Source organism: Lemur catta, chromosome 2 (assembly GCF_020740605.2).
Source record: "Lemur catta isolate mLemCat1 chromosome 2, mLemCat1.pri, whole genome shotgun sequence".
NCBI classification, from domain to species: Eukaryota; Metazoa; Chordata; class Mammalia; order Primates; family Lemuridae; genus Lemur; species Lemur catta.
The window spans coordinates 141,097,620-141,113,297 of NC_059129.1; the positions used below are offsets into that span (position 1 = coordinate 141,097,620).

The 15,678-nt window shown below is 45.6% G+C and overlaps 2 protein-coding genes across 4 annotated transcripts in view; one reads left to right on the top strand and one right to left on the bottom strand.

Moving 5' to 3' along the window:
* SLC22A3 (solute carrier family 22 member 3) overlaps positions 1–9,380 on the top strand; it is a 97,468-nt gene extending 88,088 nt beyond the window's left edge. Inside the window, exons 8-11 of one of the 3 annotated variants that reach the window (XM_045544693.1) lie at positions 1,040–1,148; positions 1,900–2,012; positions 4,976–5,072; positions 8,817–9,380. In XM_045544693.1, the coding sequence (XP_045400649.1) occupies positions 1,040–1,148; positions 1,900–2,012; positions 4,976–5,072; positions 8,817–8,880 (383 nt within the window). In that variant the 3' untranslated portion in view covers positions 8,881–9,380. Of the gene's footprint in view, positions 1–1,039; positions 1,149–1,899; positions 2,013–4,975; positions 5,826–8,816 lie in introns of those variants that run through there. The other 2 variants (XM_045544692.1, XM_045544691.1) reach the window with 2 other exon arrangements.
* Positions 9,381–11,252: 1,872 nt separating this feature from the next.
* Positions 11,253–15,678, bottom strand: part of PLG (plasminogen) — a 41,551-nt gene continuing 37,125 nt past the window's right edge. The window contains exons 18-19 of the mRNA XM_045544694.1: positions 12,305–12,450; positions 11,253–11,663 (exon numbers count right to left, since the gene is read on the bottom strand). Coding sequence (XP_045400650.1) covers positions 11,502–11,663; positions 12,305–12,450 — 308 coding nt within the window. The 3' untranslated portion in view covers positions 11,253–11,501. The remainder of the gene's footprint in view (positions 11,664–12,304; positions 12,451–15,678) is intronic.

The following is a 15,678-nucleotide window of genomic DNA, read 5'->3' on the forward strand; positions in this document are numbered from 1 at the left end:
ACATGTTGACAACCGCTCTGTGCCAGAGCAGATGGTGGCCCAGCGCATCAGCACAACTCTGATCCTCCTCACTCCCTGATGTAACTGTTAGTGTGACAGCTACAGGTGTTCTCATCTGGAAAAAATACCAAGTTCACCAGGACATCCTCAGCCCAACTGCAGTCAAAACGCAGTAAACTGGGGCCTCCCAGCAATGACCTGGACTCTCAAACCATCTTTTCCTCTGGTTGCCCTCCTGGGCAATTGTTTCATTTAGTGAGTTTTAGCTTTTTTGATTTATTGACTCTTCTCTAGGGGGAACACACAGACGTCTATGAGCTCGATTTTCTTCCTGCCTCCTCACTCATGCCCACTTTCCACCTAAAAAACTATTTATTCAGGAAGGTGCAATAATGCTCCTAGAAGACAAGAGGATGATTTAGTGCTAAGTGAGCACGCACATGAGTATAAAAGATATTCATCTGTTCACAGATGAAAGCCAGACATTCTGGACGTCCTTAGCTTTGCTTTGAAGAGCAAATACGGTCTTGTTCATGCAATCATATGTCCTCATGCCAAATCCCCTAGGATGACATAAATTGCACAACTCTTAGGAAACTCAGAGCACTGACTTTTTAGAGTAAAAATATTCCTTCTCTCCTTAAAACACAAAAGAAAAAAACATTTTTAATAGGGAATGTTTGGCATTTCCCACTAGTTACTAGGGAGGAAAGGAGAGTTTCTTCATAGAACCAGAGCAGCTGTCAAACAGTTAGGTGTTCCGGTGTAGTGGCTGCTCGACAAACGGCTCTTGAATTGTATTTCTATAATCCAGCCCTGCTCAGAGGGACATCTAGCACACTGAAATTATTAGCTGTCATTCTGGGAGGGGGGAGTGGTTGAAATTTGGCCACAATATTAGAAAGTTCTATCATTTGTGCTTAAAATTAGCAAATACTTTGGGCTAGGGGGTGCTAAGCAAATGCCTTTTGTTGTTTTGTACAATGTTAATGAAATCAGACCCCTGACTTCTCCCTTCCAAACTTTCTTGTGTTCGCAGGGATACCGTGGTTGAGGACCACAGTTGCTACCCTGGGAAGACTAGGGATAACCATGGCTTTTGAAATTGTTTATTTGGTAAATTCAGAATTGTACCCAACAACATTACGGTAATTCCAACACGCATGTCATGGTTTCTCCTAAGTAACTCTGTAGTCATATATTTTAAGTTGACTTAAAAACTGTAAAATGGTTTCCTTAGCTTGGTAATATGTTAGCCTGGACTGAATTCCGCCAGTAAAGAAGAGATGCTCTGAGTTGTAGCTGCTTTCTGCGTTGCTACCTGCCACGTTTTGTGATAGAAGTATTTCTCATATCGTATCTTCATACTTATGGTTTTGTGGAAAGGCTCTAGACTTGGAACCAGAAGACCTCTTAGCACACTTGCTTGGATTGTGGGTTAAGTCTGCATTCACCAGCATCACCTGCTGCAAGGCTATATGGACTGTCTTCGGACCGCGTTACACAGCTCGCATTTGTTACCGAAGGACAGTGAGACAGTGAGCGCGGATTAGTGCAAATCAGCCTCCTTTGCTGGGGATATGCTCCGTGGGCACACTGCTGTCACGCAAGGGTACCAAAGGGGCACGTACTGTCACAGAGCAGGCAGGGCGTGAGCTGCTGGTGGATGAATCCCTTTCCGCCAACACTGTGGCATTGCTCACTACCCTCACTGTGGAACGGCACAGAACGGACATGGTTCACTTAGAGTATGCGACAGTAGTAGTTTTCAAGGTTAAAAACCAGAGAAATGGAAAGTGTTGTCACATTTTCTTTGCTATTGAATATCTCCAAATATTTTGATTATCTTGGATTTACTTATGAAATAGTTTTCATTTAAAACTATTTTTCATTCTGCAGAAACTTTGGAGTTTCACTGTGTTCAGGTTTGTGTGATTTTGGGGGAATCATAGCCCCATTTCTGCTCTTCCGGCTAGCAGCTGTGTGGCTAGAACTACCTCTGATAATCTTTGGTAAGAACTTACTTTTTATGCTATTCTTAAGAGCTTTCATTTACATTCTTTACAATAATAGAACCCTGTAATGATTATTAGGTTATTAGGTTATTAATGATATCCATTTCATCTTTTTATGATAACTATTTCAATTTTGAGGAGCCAATCTGATTACAGTAACATTTGAAATCCTAAATGGCTTTAATTTACTTTATATTAAAGGGTGGTGAATGTTTGATTTGGCATTTTTTGTTTAGGTTCTGAGTTAAAATCAAACACTATGAAACTCTTTTATGCTATTGGGAAACAGAACAGGTCATTTTCAGGGGACCCAATTGGATCTTTGGTATGTTTAAAAATAAGCCTAAGGATTAATTGCATTTTAAAATGTTCCCTATCAATATCATATTTTTTCTTTGATGCCTAAAATGCTATGCTGAGAGGACAGGGAACTCACAGTCACTCACACGTGCTCCATAACCTCTTCCACGTCTCTCGAGTTCACACTGTCCTTGCACCTTCAGTCTTGGTAGCACCAGGAAGGGGCGGAGCCAGCGTCCAGGAGGCCCAGGCAGTGCGGGTGCCGCTCCAGCGGGTTCCCGCCCTCCCCTCCTCATCCTCAGCTATGAGGGGCCCTGGTTGGCCCCGTCCTCACCCGACCTTTCCTCCACCTCCACTTCCTTACTCTCAATAGAGAATGTTTTTCATTTCTTGTTCAACAGTTGAAATTTGAAATTTGAATGAAAAAAAGCAACTTCTAACCACTTGACACTGGTGAACTCAATAAAAGATCACCTCAAATTATTTAATGGGATTTGATCATCGAGCTTAGTGTTGATTCTGTGGCCAGCATGAAAAAGCAGAGAGTGCCAGTGTCTGGCAAAGACAGAGTGGTCCAGGAGACACGGCGCCTGGCCCTCCAGGACCGTGGCCCGGCAGGGTGGGCGCCCAGCCTGCACGTTGGCCCTTCCTTCACAGAGCCTGGTTGGGGACAGAGCCAGTTTTCTAAAATCTCAGTGAGGAGAGTGTGCTCTGTGCTGAGACCCTGAGGGGCGAGGCAGCTGTGAGAACACGGCACAGGGACCCCTGGCCCCGCTGAGTCGAGGGGAGAAGGCGGGGGAAGGAGGCAGCATCTGGGCAGAGATCTGAAGATGGGCAGATGCCACCGTGATGTGTGCTATGCCCCAGGCAGCGGGAAGCCCAGGGCCGGAGGAGATGGCGTCCTCAAGCACCGGAGGTTAAGGGACCGCGTGTAGTGTGTGAGGTGGGGCCTGAGGGACACAGTGCTGGGGGGCGGCAGGGGCCAGTAACGCAGGATCTTGCCGTGCGAAGGCTTTGCTCTCGATGCAGATACAAGTGGGAAGTGACTGGAGAGTCACCCGGGGCTGGCAGAGCTGGATTTGCCTTCTAGAAACGTGACTGTGCTGGCAGATCCGCAGGTGGGCGGGAGGGGCCGATGCTGGGGTGAGGTGGTTTCAGAATGTCACAATCAGGAGAGCATAGTGGCTTCCTCTAAGAAGGTAGTGACAGTGGGAACAGAGGGCAGCAGACAGGGTCAAGAAATGTCTTAGAGGTCAGGACAGGACGACTTGCGCGGGCGGGGGGGCCGGGGCAGGGCTGCAGGGGGCCGTGGGGGTCTGTGCTGGCCGCGCACAGTTTGAGGCGCCTGTAAGAATCCAAGTGGCCGCAGTGCGGAGCTGGGGGGCTCAGGGCTGCTGAGCTCAGGGCAGAAGTGGCCGAGGGATGCAGGTGTGGAAGCCACCCGAATGTGCAGCGCTGTTGGAGCTGAGGGAGTGACAGAGAGCCTGGAAAGCAGGATGGAGTGAGAGGGAAGCAGAGGCCTAGGATGGAGCCCTGAGGGCGCAAAGTGTAGGCCCAGTGGAGGGGAGGACGAGCCTCGGAGACGAGCCAGGCGAGAGGGAAGCGCGGGGCGGGTGGCACAGGGCCAGCTGGTACGTGGGGGGCCCGGGCTGGGACAGGCTGGCACCCGTTCACCAGGGCCGACTGTTGTCTTTTCAGGAATTTTATGGGCCAGTTGTTAAACGCAGCCATCACTAAAAATTAAAGAATATAAAACATGTTTAAAACAGAGGTAATAAATCCTCAACATCCATCAGCCCCTGATTCATTGACTGAGTGTTTACTGTCCTCTGTGTTCTTGGGTTATTTGTGTCTTTGGGGACACTGGGTGGTGGGCTATGGCACGTCTCTTCCCGTGCCGCGTTCAGTGATGTGCGTGGGCAGCCTGGCATGCCCGTGTGGCAGCATCTACACCTTGCCAGTGGGCAAACACTACAAGCCAGGGCTTTATTTTCTAAAACCGGCTGTTACACATTTACCAGCACACCACCATGGAGAAATGGGAGAGGCTGGCATTTCAGGAATTTGGGCTCCAGAGAACAGAACACAGCGGTGACTGGTGGATGGTGTGTGGGTGACAGGAGGCTCGTTAAGGCGGAGACCTGAGTGTGTTTGGAAGCTTCTACCAGTGGGGTGAAGACCTGGAGAGAAGGGTTTAATCACCAGCGTGAGGAGCCCAGAAAGGCCGAGGTGAGGGCTCGCCCTGGGCAGAAGCAGGGGCAAGTTTTACCGTGCACTGTGACAGAGGGATAGCAGGCAGAGGGTGTGGTGAGTGACGGTGTCAGTGAACCCAAGTGCAGATTCCTCTCTGCCGGCTTCTGTCTTCCTGTCAAGCCAAAGGTGAGGCCCTGAGTGTTGGGCATAAAGAGGCACTCAGTAAACGATTGGTAACAAACGTACACCACGAGCACAGGGGCCGTGGTAGTGTACGGGGTGTGAGGAAGGCAGAGGACATTGGAAGTCGTGGCTCGGACACGGGGGGGCTGGTGAGGTCCGCGGAGGATTGCCGTAGCCGAGGGCCGTGCAGGTGAGCGCCCTGGCAGCCTCAGCGTGAGCAGGCAGGTGGCAGTGGGGCCAGGCCATGTGTTCCTGGGCAGTAACGCCTTTCCCCTGTTCCACAGGTGTCCTGGCGTCTGTCTGTGGTGGCCTCGTGATGCTACTGCCTGAAACCAAGGGCATTGCTTTGCCAGAGACGGTGGATGATGTAGAAAGGCTTGGCAGGTATTGTACAAAAGTCAGTGCATCCTCAACGAAAGCAGCATTCCAAACCACTGGGGAAAGGATGGTGTTGAGAACACTGAATATCCATAGGGGGAAAAAAATAACATGAAATTCCCATCTCCTGTCTTGAGCAAAAAATTCAAAGTAGATTTAAAAGGTTACTGTAAAGAAAAAAAGCAAAAAACAAAGCTAGAAAAGAGACTGCATTATTTTAAAAATACGGTTGTGAAGAGAGAAGCATTTCCACGGAAGGAGTTGAGACTCAGAAGTGATGTAAAGAAAAGATGCTGATGACATGGCAAAGTGGAAATCACTGTGGCATGTTCATGCTGTGGACGACTCCACGGAGGGGGGAGGGACTGAGGTCTGACCGGGGGACGGGCATGGAAGCTTCTCAAGATTGATTACAAAGTGAAACGTTGCTGAACAGTGTGTTATAGTATTTAAAAAATAAAACCTATGGCAATCCCTCTCTGTAGCTAGATGGGAAGATAGATGACAGACAGATGGTAGATGGCTAGATATAAATAGATACAAGATAGACAGGAGATAGGTAGATGACAGGTAGATGATTGACAGATGAGAGATAGGTGATTGATAGATGACAGATGAAAGATGGTAGGTAGACGGTAGATAGGTAGATGGCAGATAGTAGGTGACAGATAGTAGATGAAAGATAGATGACGAATGGGCAGGTAGACACAAGAGATAAGTAGAAAGTAGAAAGAGAGAGAGATTGAGTTCTGGAGAGGTGTCTAAATAGTATGCAAGGAAAGTTAATATCCAACCAATATATTAACATGAAGAGTTATATCAACAAAAATTCACACTATGCAAGTTCTTTCTAATTTTCTGTTTGAAATTTTTCATAATAAAAAGAGACAGTGAATATGAGAAATGTATTGTAAAAGACGCAAAACAACAATATATGCCCTCTGAGGACAGAAATGGGTGAGGAAGAAGGGAAGGCCATCACTTTTATATCTAGAGATTTCTGTATTATTTGATTTTTAAAAAAATTAGAACACGTGCTCTTATGTTATTTGTGCAATTTAAAATATAATGTAAGAGCTAATTTTAAAAATAAAAACCAGTCTTAATAATGACCTGGAAATTAAGGGTATAGACCTCTAAATTTAACAAAAATGTATCAAAAAAATTATGAAAAGACTGAAATTTTGGTAACCTCATGGTAGTGTTTTTTTCTTCACTTGTAGATTGGGAAGTGGGTAGAACTTTTTTTAAGCACCTGTGGGACTGATGGTTTCATATATGTTATTTCATTTAATACTCAAAACAATTTTGTGCAATGAAAATTTTTATCCTCGCTTTTTTATAACTGGGAATCAGATTTCACAACTTTTAAATGCTAGGACGTGGACTGGTACTGTCTGGCGTACAAGTGTGATTCCATTGTTACAAGTGTGATTCCATTGTTACAAGTGTGATTCCATTGTTTTGTGTAGTTTTATTACATGATGGATTCTACTTGTGGAGTTTTTTGAATAGTGAGTATCCCTCTTGTAGGAATGGAAATTTCTCTCTGCAGATCCTCTTTTAATCAGGTACCATCTTCCTCCCCAGAGGTGGGCTAAGGGTCTCACAAGTATTTTACCAGACCTTTCCAACTTTGCAAGGCATGGCTAACGTACACAGTGATTTTATTGTCCTGTTTCTGATGCTATTTTGAGAGATAAGATTGAGTAATTATCCCTAGAACTTTCATAAGAAAGGCCTACTGGTGTGCCCAAAACAACATCGCCAGCTCACATCCCGTTGGTTGATGACTAATGGGACAGACCAGTCAGGGGACAGGTGGATGTTTGCCTCGTGAAGAAACCCAAACGCAATCGTATGCTTGTTCGGAAATAAGTGGTGAGTAGTGGCTTATTCCTCGCCCAGAGCTCTACCTCCATTTCACCCTAGAACATGCTACCTGAGGGTGGGGAGAGGTGGGAGCTGCTCTTTAAGAACTGCCATTCTGGGCCGGGTGCGGTGGCTCACGCCTGTAATCCTAGCACTCTGGGAGGCCGAGGCGGGTGGATCGCTCGAGGTCAGGAGTTCAAGACCAGCCTGAGCAAGAGCAAGACCCCGTCTCTACTAAAAATAGAAAGAAATTATCTGGCCAACTAAAATATATATATATAGAAAAAAATTAGCTGGGCATGGTGGCGCATGCCTGTAGTCCCAGCTACTCGGGAGGCTGAGGCAGTAGGATCGCTGAAGCCCAGGAGTTTGAGGTTGCTGTGAGCTAGGCTGACGCCACGGCACTCACTCTAGCCCGGGCAACAAAGCAAGACTCTGTCTCAAAAAAAAAATAAATAAATAACAACTGCCATTCTGTAAAACAAAATTAGTCAACGTCCTCCTGAGTGTCTACCACTGGGGCCTCGCTCCATCTGGAAAGGAGAAACGCTTTGCTAATCCTGTCAGCACAGACAATTGCTTGGTTTGTGTCAGGATATGGGGCCTGGGCCAGGGTGGAGGGGCGTGGCCAGCCCTGCCGTCCCAGTGGCAGCAATGCCAGACGACCAGGAGAAAGGGAAATGTTCGAGCAGGTTAGATGAAGGAAGGGACAATGGTGAGGAAGGAAATGGGATTGTCTTAAAATACGAGACCCAGACTTTAAGGGCAACATCTCGTGGGCTTCTGTGCCCTCAAGGACGTGTTTCAGGGCTGGAACGCCCAGGAAGATCCTCCTGCCAGGACTGTAGGGTGGAAAGTGGGGAGGGGTTTGCGCTGACTGTGGGCAGCAGGACCTGTGACTGTGTCATCGGGGCTTCAAGACGTCCGGTGCCCAGTGGTCCGATGATGCCTTTCTCACCACATCCACCGCCCTCTCCCTGCCAGTGTCCTCAAGAGAGGAGCTGTGTCCCTCCTTTTGATGCCACTCCGTTGACTGCTGCCTGTCTAAATAGTGGGAGTGGAACACTCATTCTCGACCCCCAAACAAGTCAGGGGTCAGATTTTCCAACTCATCAGGAAAAAATGGAGGAAGAGGGAGTCATTTGAGATCAAGACTTTTCTACTAAGTCAGTCTTATTAAAACTGAACAACTGGGAGAGATGGGTTTTTGTTTGGTTTGGTTTGGTTTTTTTTTGGTGGAGGGCCGTCTAAATGGCATGCAGGGGAAAAGTAACATCCAACTAATATGTAAACATAAAGAATTATACCAACAAAAATTTAATTTATACAAATGCTTTCTAATTTTTTTCTATGCTTATAATTTTTCAAAATAAAAAGATGGGCAAATTAATTAATTATATCTAGTCCCTACCTTTGAAAAAAGCTCTAGTAGAAGTATGATTTACAGTGCTGCAAATTAAGCACATTAACTGCAATCCATGATTATTTCCTCTGGAAATAAACTACTTAGGGCTAAATCACTGAAACCCATTAGCATTTTCCCTTCTAAAACTGCACTGAATTATTATACCATTTCTGCTATTTTTGTTGCCATTGACAGCTTATTTCCAAACGTGTTATTTAGTAGACATTCATAAAGAACTTACGTACTATCATGCTAACTAACCCCTACCTAGGGTCTGAAAGCAGGTCAGAAATGAGCCCGGAGACAGTTATTTTTGCTACCTTTGAGTTAGGTTTTCATGAGAAGTTATGTAGAAGTGTATTTGATCCAACCCAGCCATGCTATTAAGTAGTAACAGGAAACTTTCTTCTAACTAGTTGCATACTCTTTCATAAAGACTTTATCTTTTCTCCTTTTTGTTTTTTTTTTTTTAAACCATATTCCTATAAACGTGGCAGGAAAAAGAAAACCCAGGTTTCTGGCTCTCACCTTTGAGGCCCCTGCCAAAGACGGAAGGAAGGAGCTGCCCAGGAACCGACCCTCCCGCCAAGGCCTGCCTTGCAGAGACCCACGTGTCGGTCTCGGCCACAGTACGCTGTGCTGTTCCAAGTGTTGTCAATGCTGTATAAAGATATTCAGACTATCCAGAGTATTTATATGTAATGTTGGATGAGTTAAGATTTATAATGCTATTGAAGTTCCTGGGAACAGAGACTATGCGGCCGGTTTAGCAAAGAGCCTGTTAGGTGCACAGCCCTTCCTGGGGTTTTTCTTGTGTTGGAGCAGTGGTCTCCGACCCATTCCATTAAAGAAAGACGAGAGAAGCACCCCACCCCCAATTCTCATGACAGCTCCATCAAGAATGCAAGGTGTGCAAACCAAGGATTTGGGACAGGTGTACGGAAATGTGTTCATCAAGGCGGGCGTGGTGGCGCGTGCCTGTAGTCCCAGCTACTCAGGAGGCTGAGGCAGGAGGATGGCTTGAGCCCAGGAGTTTGAGGCTGCAGTGGGCTATGATGGCACCACTGCACTCCAGCCTGGGCAACAGAGGGGAGCCCAGGCTCTAAATTAATTAATTAATTAATTTTAAAAAGTGTTCATCAAATCTGATCAAGAGACTAAGCCCTGAACTGAGTATTCTGAAGATTCCACGGGAGATGAAGATTTGGAAATCCTGTGAATGAAGAGACTGAGTCCCAGGAGCGTGGGCCCCAGCGTGCTGGGCCGTCGCATTCTCTGCTTGCCTGGAGTCCCGCGAGCCTTGGCAACACCAACAGGTCAGTGGCCCTTGTCGTCCACCTGCTCTGTAGCACCGGGGGTTCCGGGCAGGGTCAGGTCTCATTCCATCAATGAGAGCAAATCTGCTGTACAATTTGAGGATTTGACTCTATTATTTATAAATCAGGTTTTGACCCTGAGAGTATCAGGATATTTTTGGTCCCTCTTTAGTGGACACCTCAAGCCACAGAATCCGTTCTTTACTGAATAAAGCCTGTGGATTAAGACTTCCTGGGTCTTAGGATTTTAAAAGTAAAGGCATATTTATCTTATATTCATGAGATCAGTTCTGATGGTGTCTGTGGTCAAGAGTGAAAATGTGGACAGTTTCATTCACTCTTGGTACTTTTGACTTGTCTGGGGAAAAAGCTTGCAAGTTAATTTAAACAAAAGTCCGGTTATACCCATGCTTAAAAGGATTAGCAGCAGCCTCCTAAATGACTTTATAGATACTAATAAGGAATTGGATCTTTATTTTTTGTTTTCAAGACTTTTGAAATGTGGAACTTAAACACAAATATGTTGTTCTGCTTTGTATGTTCGTTATATTTTCAGTTTCAGTCTATATTTTATGCTGAAGTTTTAGATGAAATACTTTGTGAAGACAGGCAAAATGGGCACCAAAGGGAAACCATGTCAACGAGGAAGAAAATTTCTATTTGGAAAACAGATGACAATAAGTACGATGTGTGTCCTAATTGTAAAATAAGCTTCTTAATCCTTAAAGGACATCAGAATTGAGTATGAATGTTTTATTTGTCAGTGAAACAAATATAGCTCTTTGAGGATTTAAGACTACATTCACCCTTTATTCACAGACATTTGCATTTTTGCTTTTCTTTGTATTTTTTGCTGTAAGATGACTGCTGCTCTTTAATAATACCACTTTTGAATTGTATTTTGAGTTGAATTGTATTTTTGTTTGGTAGCAATAAAAATTTTTAAATTGTAAAAAAATATATTCATCCTTTCTCTTCCTTCTAAGCTAAACATGGTCATTGTAAAAACATTTTTCCCACGTGATAATGTTTACTGCATACTGTTTTAAAACCGAGCAGCCAATTAGCAATGGGAAATAAGTGGTCCACCTTCAGTATTTGTTCGTTGTTCCTTTACAGGCTCTTGGCACCATTCCTAGGCTCAATCGTGACCCAGAATAACATTCAGACTCCTAGCTGGTCTTGTATTACACTTCGATTGCCCAGTTCACTCCACGACCTACAACTCTCTGATCCATGTCCCTTGGGCTGGGCTAAAGTCAAGCAGTCAGTAACAGATTTCATTCCCAATAATAGAACTTGTTGCCATGACTCCCTATACATGCTGCAACTTTGAAAACATTCATCTCAGTGCCAGAAATAAAGACATGAGAGACGTGTGTCAAGCCATCATTAGTTGACAAGGTAAATGTATAGATGACGTACTGGGCCTTCTCAGCTCTCCTCTCTGTGATCTTACAGCCTTCTCAGTCCGTTATGTGACTGTCCCTTATGAAAAAGAGCTAAATCACTGCAGTCTGTTCATTTAAAATTGGTGGGATGAACAAAGAACATGAAAATGTTGTAAACCAAAAGCAAAAGTAACTCAAATCAATGTAAGTACAGAGTTTATTTTCAACAAACGTTATAGCTGTGTTGCCTTATAATTACAGAATCCAGTAGTCCAGGGATAGGAAAAAGTTATAAACAATAATACAAAAGATGCTGAGGTTTGGCAGTAGACGTTAGCTGGGGACAGTGTCTTAGTTGGATTACTGTCAATTATTTCCAAGTACCCTAAATTCCCTACCCACGTTCCAGCTTCTAGGTAAGTGACGCTTCACTCTGTCCCCCATCCAATTAATTATTTCTCATTATTCCTTCAATCCAAGTAACAAACCTTGAAACACGAACATAGACACCAGGCTTATTGGGGCGTGCACAGCCAAGCCCCCAAGAAGTGACTCCTTGTAAAATGTATTTGTCCTTCTCGAAGCAAACCAGAGGCCCTCCACTGTCACCCTATACAGAGGGAGGGAAAAACCGGTGTGAGGATTAAGCTCCCATCCTTTCTTTATGGGATACCATCCTTCTAATATCCGTATGTAAGCTTTCCCAGTATTTGAAGTCAGAAAGGAACTTATTAACATATTATTTGAGCATCTGCAGTGTTTACGTACTTAGCAAAGTATAGTCAGCAAAACACCAACCACCATTTAGTTTTCCCTGGGGGGAAAAAAATCCCTTGTGAATCCCGCACCTATCTGCCTCTGCCGTGGGCTTCCTTTACACAGGGCCGGGCTGGGGACAGTCGTAAAGTGGGTGCGGTTGGTCCTGTCCTGTACCCATCACCTCCTTCCCTCCGGGAAAAGCCATCACCCTAGTCCTCAGCCAGCCACACACTCCAGGGAGGCATGTGGCCTGCAGTAATTATGGCCCTTGCCCCTCCCTTACTGCTGATCTGGAACTCAAGGCCCAAGAAGTCACCTTAGATGATCTGAATAAGCGTTCAGGGACAGACCTAGGAGGGTTCTGAGCAACGTTTACACAGAGGCCTTCAGATGAGGAATCCTTCCTGAATTGGCCACTTTGGGACAGAAATATCTAAAGGTCCAAGGTAGGGCTGCACAAGAGTAACTTTGATCTCTGTGGCCTTTTCTTACCTGACAACTGTCAATGCCTCCGACCAGATGCCCAGCACAAAGCTCCGTGGATTTGACTCTTCCGTTGAGATACTCATAGCGATTGCACACTTTGTTCTCAATCACGGGGAGCTGAGCTTCCTTGAGAAGACCAGCACCAAAGGTACCTGCATTTTAAAGGATTAAAGAAATGGTTACTGGATCCAAAACACGTTCATGAGGAAAATTCCACAACAACAGGGCAGCAACAGTAGATCCTTTGTTTGTCCGTGAGGGTGGATAACACAAGGAGTGCGTGCCCCATAGCACCAGAACTCTTTCTGACCCATGAAAGTATGAACATCATATGAGATTTTATGTTCCCAAGACCTGGGTTTAACAATTTAGGCCTGTTTATGGTGTTTTGAAGTTTGCTGTTGTTTGTTTACTTTTTGCTTTTCTTTTAAAACTATAAATAATTTTTAATTTATAAAGAGTTTAAGAAATATAATTGCTGCTGTTTTTACATACTCTTTTTCAGGCTTTTTATATGCTGCTTTTATGACATGTCATATTGTACAATTTCTTATCCTGATTTTTTTCAGTCAACATTGTTTCATAAGGACTTTTTTAAATAATGCTAACATTTTCATAGTTTAATGGAGAGTGACTGCTCAGTGGGCATGAGGTTTCCTTCCAGAATGAGGAAATACAGTGACGGTTGCACAACGTTGTGAATGGATTATGCTAAACGCCACTCAGTGGTACCCTTCAAAATGGTTAGAATAGTAGATTTTATGTTGTGCACATTTTATTGCAATAAACAAAAGAATAGCTGTCATTTACTGAGAACCTTTTCAGGCACAAGCTCATAACGTGGTGTTCTCATTTAATCCTTACAACAGTCCTATGAAACAAGCACTTTTATCGCTCCTGCTCTGCAGCTAAGGAATCTGAGCTTAGAGGAGTTGTGTAGTTTACCTTGCCCCTGGGTCTGTGAAGGCCCTTCCAGGGGCTCCTTGGCCACGGCCGTCAGCCTACTCTTGCTTCTGATGTTCCACATCTTTGCTCACACCGCTTATTCTAGTTCCTTGATATCTCAAGTTTAAATTCCCAGAAATCATATGGACATATTTATGGCTCCCAATAACATTGCCAAATTATTTTCTAAAAGGGTGTGACAGTGTAAAATGTCACTAGAAAAAAAATCACTTCATCTCACCCTCATTAGTATTCAATTTTTTTTAATATTAGCTAATATAGTAGGTGGAAATTGTCCCGATCCATTTTATAATTTACATTTCTTTGACAGCTAGAGAGTGGACATTCTCCTGTGTGCTCATTTTACTAGTTATACTTCTTCTTTTGTGAAACACTGCTTTATTTCCTTTGCCAAATTGAAATAGAACATTTGCAAAATTGTCAGAGGAAATGCTGTTTTTCCAGATGGACACGCCCAGGGATGTATCAGTGCCCTCACAAATAATCCAGTTCTCAATTTCGCAAGCCTGGCTCTCTAGGGTTTTGCAAAAATTTTTGCTTTGCTAGCACGGCACAGCCAAGAAATGAGACATTATCTCTTCCCCCCAGAGACTCCTAGTAAACTCAGACCACTGTCTTGGGTTCAGGAAACTGTGACAATCGGGCTTGACAAGGGCACGAAGAGGCTGGTCCTGGCGTCTTGCCCCAGAGCCAGCTCAGCTCTGGCTGGGCAGGGGTCGCATCCCTTGAGCTGAGTAGAGGTGTGGAGGGAGCACCCTTCTCAAAATATTTTGCGGAAAATTATTTTAGGCAAGTCACAGCTCTAGTACCTGTTCTCTGAGCAAGAGAGACATTCTGACACTAGAGAAATAGCCACCCCGAGTTGACAGGTGGTCAATGTGGCTGTGAGCTGGTGCTGCCATCCAGTGGTCAAAGCAGAGATGGCACCCTGAGGGCGAGAGGCCGACGGGGACCTCAGGACTGAAGGGAAAGGGGAAGCCTGGGGGCGCCAGGATCCCCAAAGCCCCAGGGACAGCGGAGGAGGGGCTGACCTGGAAGAACCCCTTGGCCTCAGCACTTACTTTGCGTTTGGAATATCCAAGTCAGGGAAAGTCTGGAAATGTGAAGGTGAATTTTGACGTGAAGGGAGAACACTGATAGAGCTGATGTCATTACTGACATGTAGGAAATTAGTAAACAGGCCTGAGTTTGTTTTGTGACTCCTGGCCCAGCTAATATTCTGAGAATCATTTTCTCAGTAGACAGGTGGGTAAGACCAGGAGAGCCAGGGCGCCCAGTGCAGGATGGTGGTGGTTGGAGATCTGTGGGTGGAGGTGGGACAGACGAGACAGCCAGTGGGCTCTGGGGTCAGGCAGGCCTGGGTTCCATGAGGGCTCAGCTACACACACGTTATGTGATGTTTATTAATGACGATGGTGATGATGGTGGTGGTGCTGGTGGTGCTGGTGGTGATGGTGGTGGTGGTGCTGGTGGTGCTGGTGGTGCTGGTGGTGATGGTGGTGGTGGTGCTGGTGGTGATGGTGATGGTGGTGCTGGTGGTGATGGTGGTGATGATGGTGATGATGGTGATGATGGTGGTGGTGATAGTTGTGATAATGGTGATGATGATGGTGATGGTGATGTGGTGATGGTGGTGATGATGATGATGGTGATGGTGGTGGTGGTGATAGTTGTGATAATGTTGATGGTGGTGGTGGTGATGGTGGTGGTGGTGGTGATGGTGGTGGTGGTGGTGGTGGTGTGATGGTGATGTGGTGATGTGGTGATAGTGATGTGGTGATGGTGATGATGGTGGTGGTGCTGGTGGTGATGGTGATGGTGGTGCTGGTGGAGATGATGGTGGTGGTGATGTGGTGATGGTGATGATGGTGGTGGTGGTGGTGGTGGTGATGGTGGTGGTGGTGGTGATAGTGATGTGGTGATGGTGATGGTGGTGGTGGTGGTGGTGGTGGTGGTGGTGGTGATAGTGATGTGGTGATGGTGGTGGTGGTGGTGATGGTGGTGGTGGTGGTGATAGTGATGTGGTGATGGTGATGATGGTGGTGGTGGTGGTGGTGGTGGTGCTGGTGCTGGTGGTGATGGTGATGTGGTGGTGGTGGTGGTGATGGTGCTGGTGGTGGTGGTGATGGTGGTGATGGTAATGGTGGTGGTGGTGATAGTTGTGATAATGGTGATGATGATGATGGTGATGGTGGTGATGATGGTGATGGTGCTGGTGATGGTGACGCAGGTCTGAGCCAGTCAGTGACTGGTTCAGGGGTGTACACATGACGTGAGTCCCACCTCTCGAAGCTGGGCAGACCATTGTTTGCACTATGGAGAAAATGGCCTTCCTCATTCCTCCTTGGCAGAGCCAGAGCCAACACAGCATCTGCAGCCATGAAGGATGGCACCTTTGTGCCCAAGAATGGTGC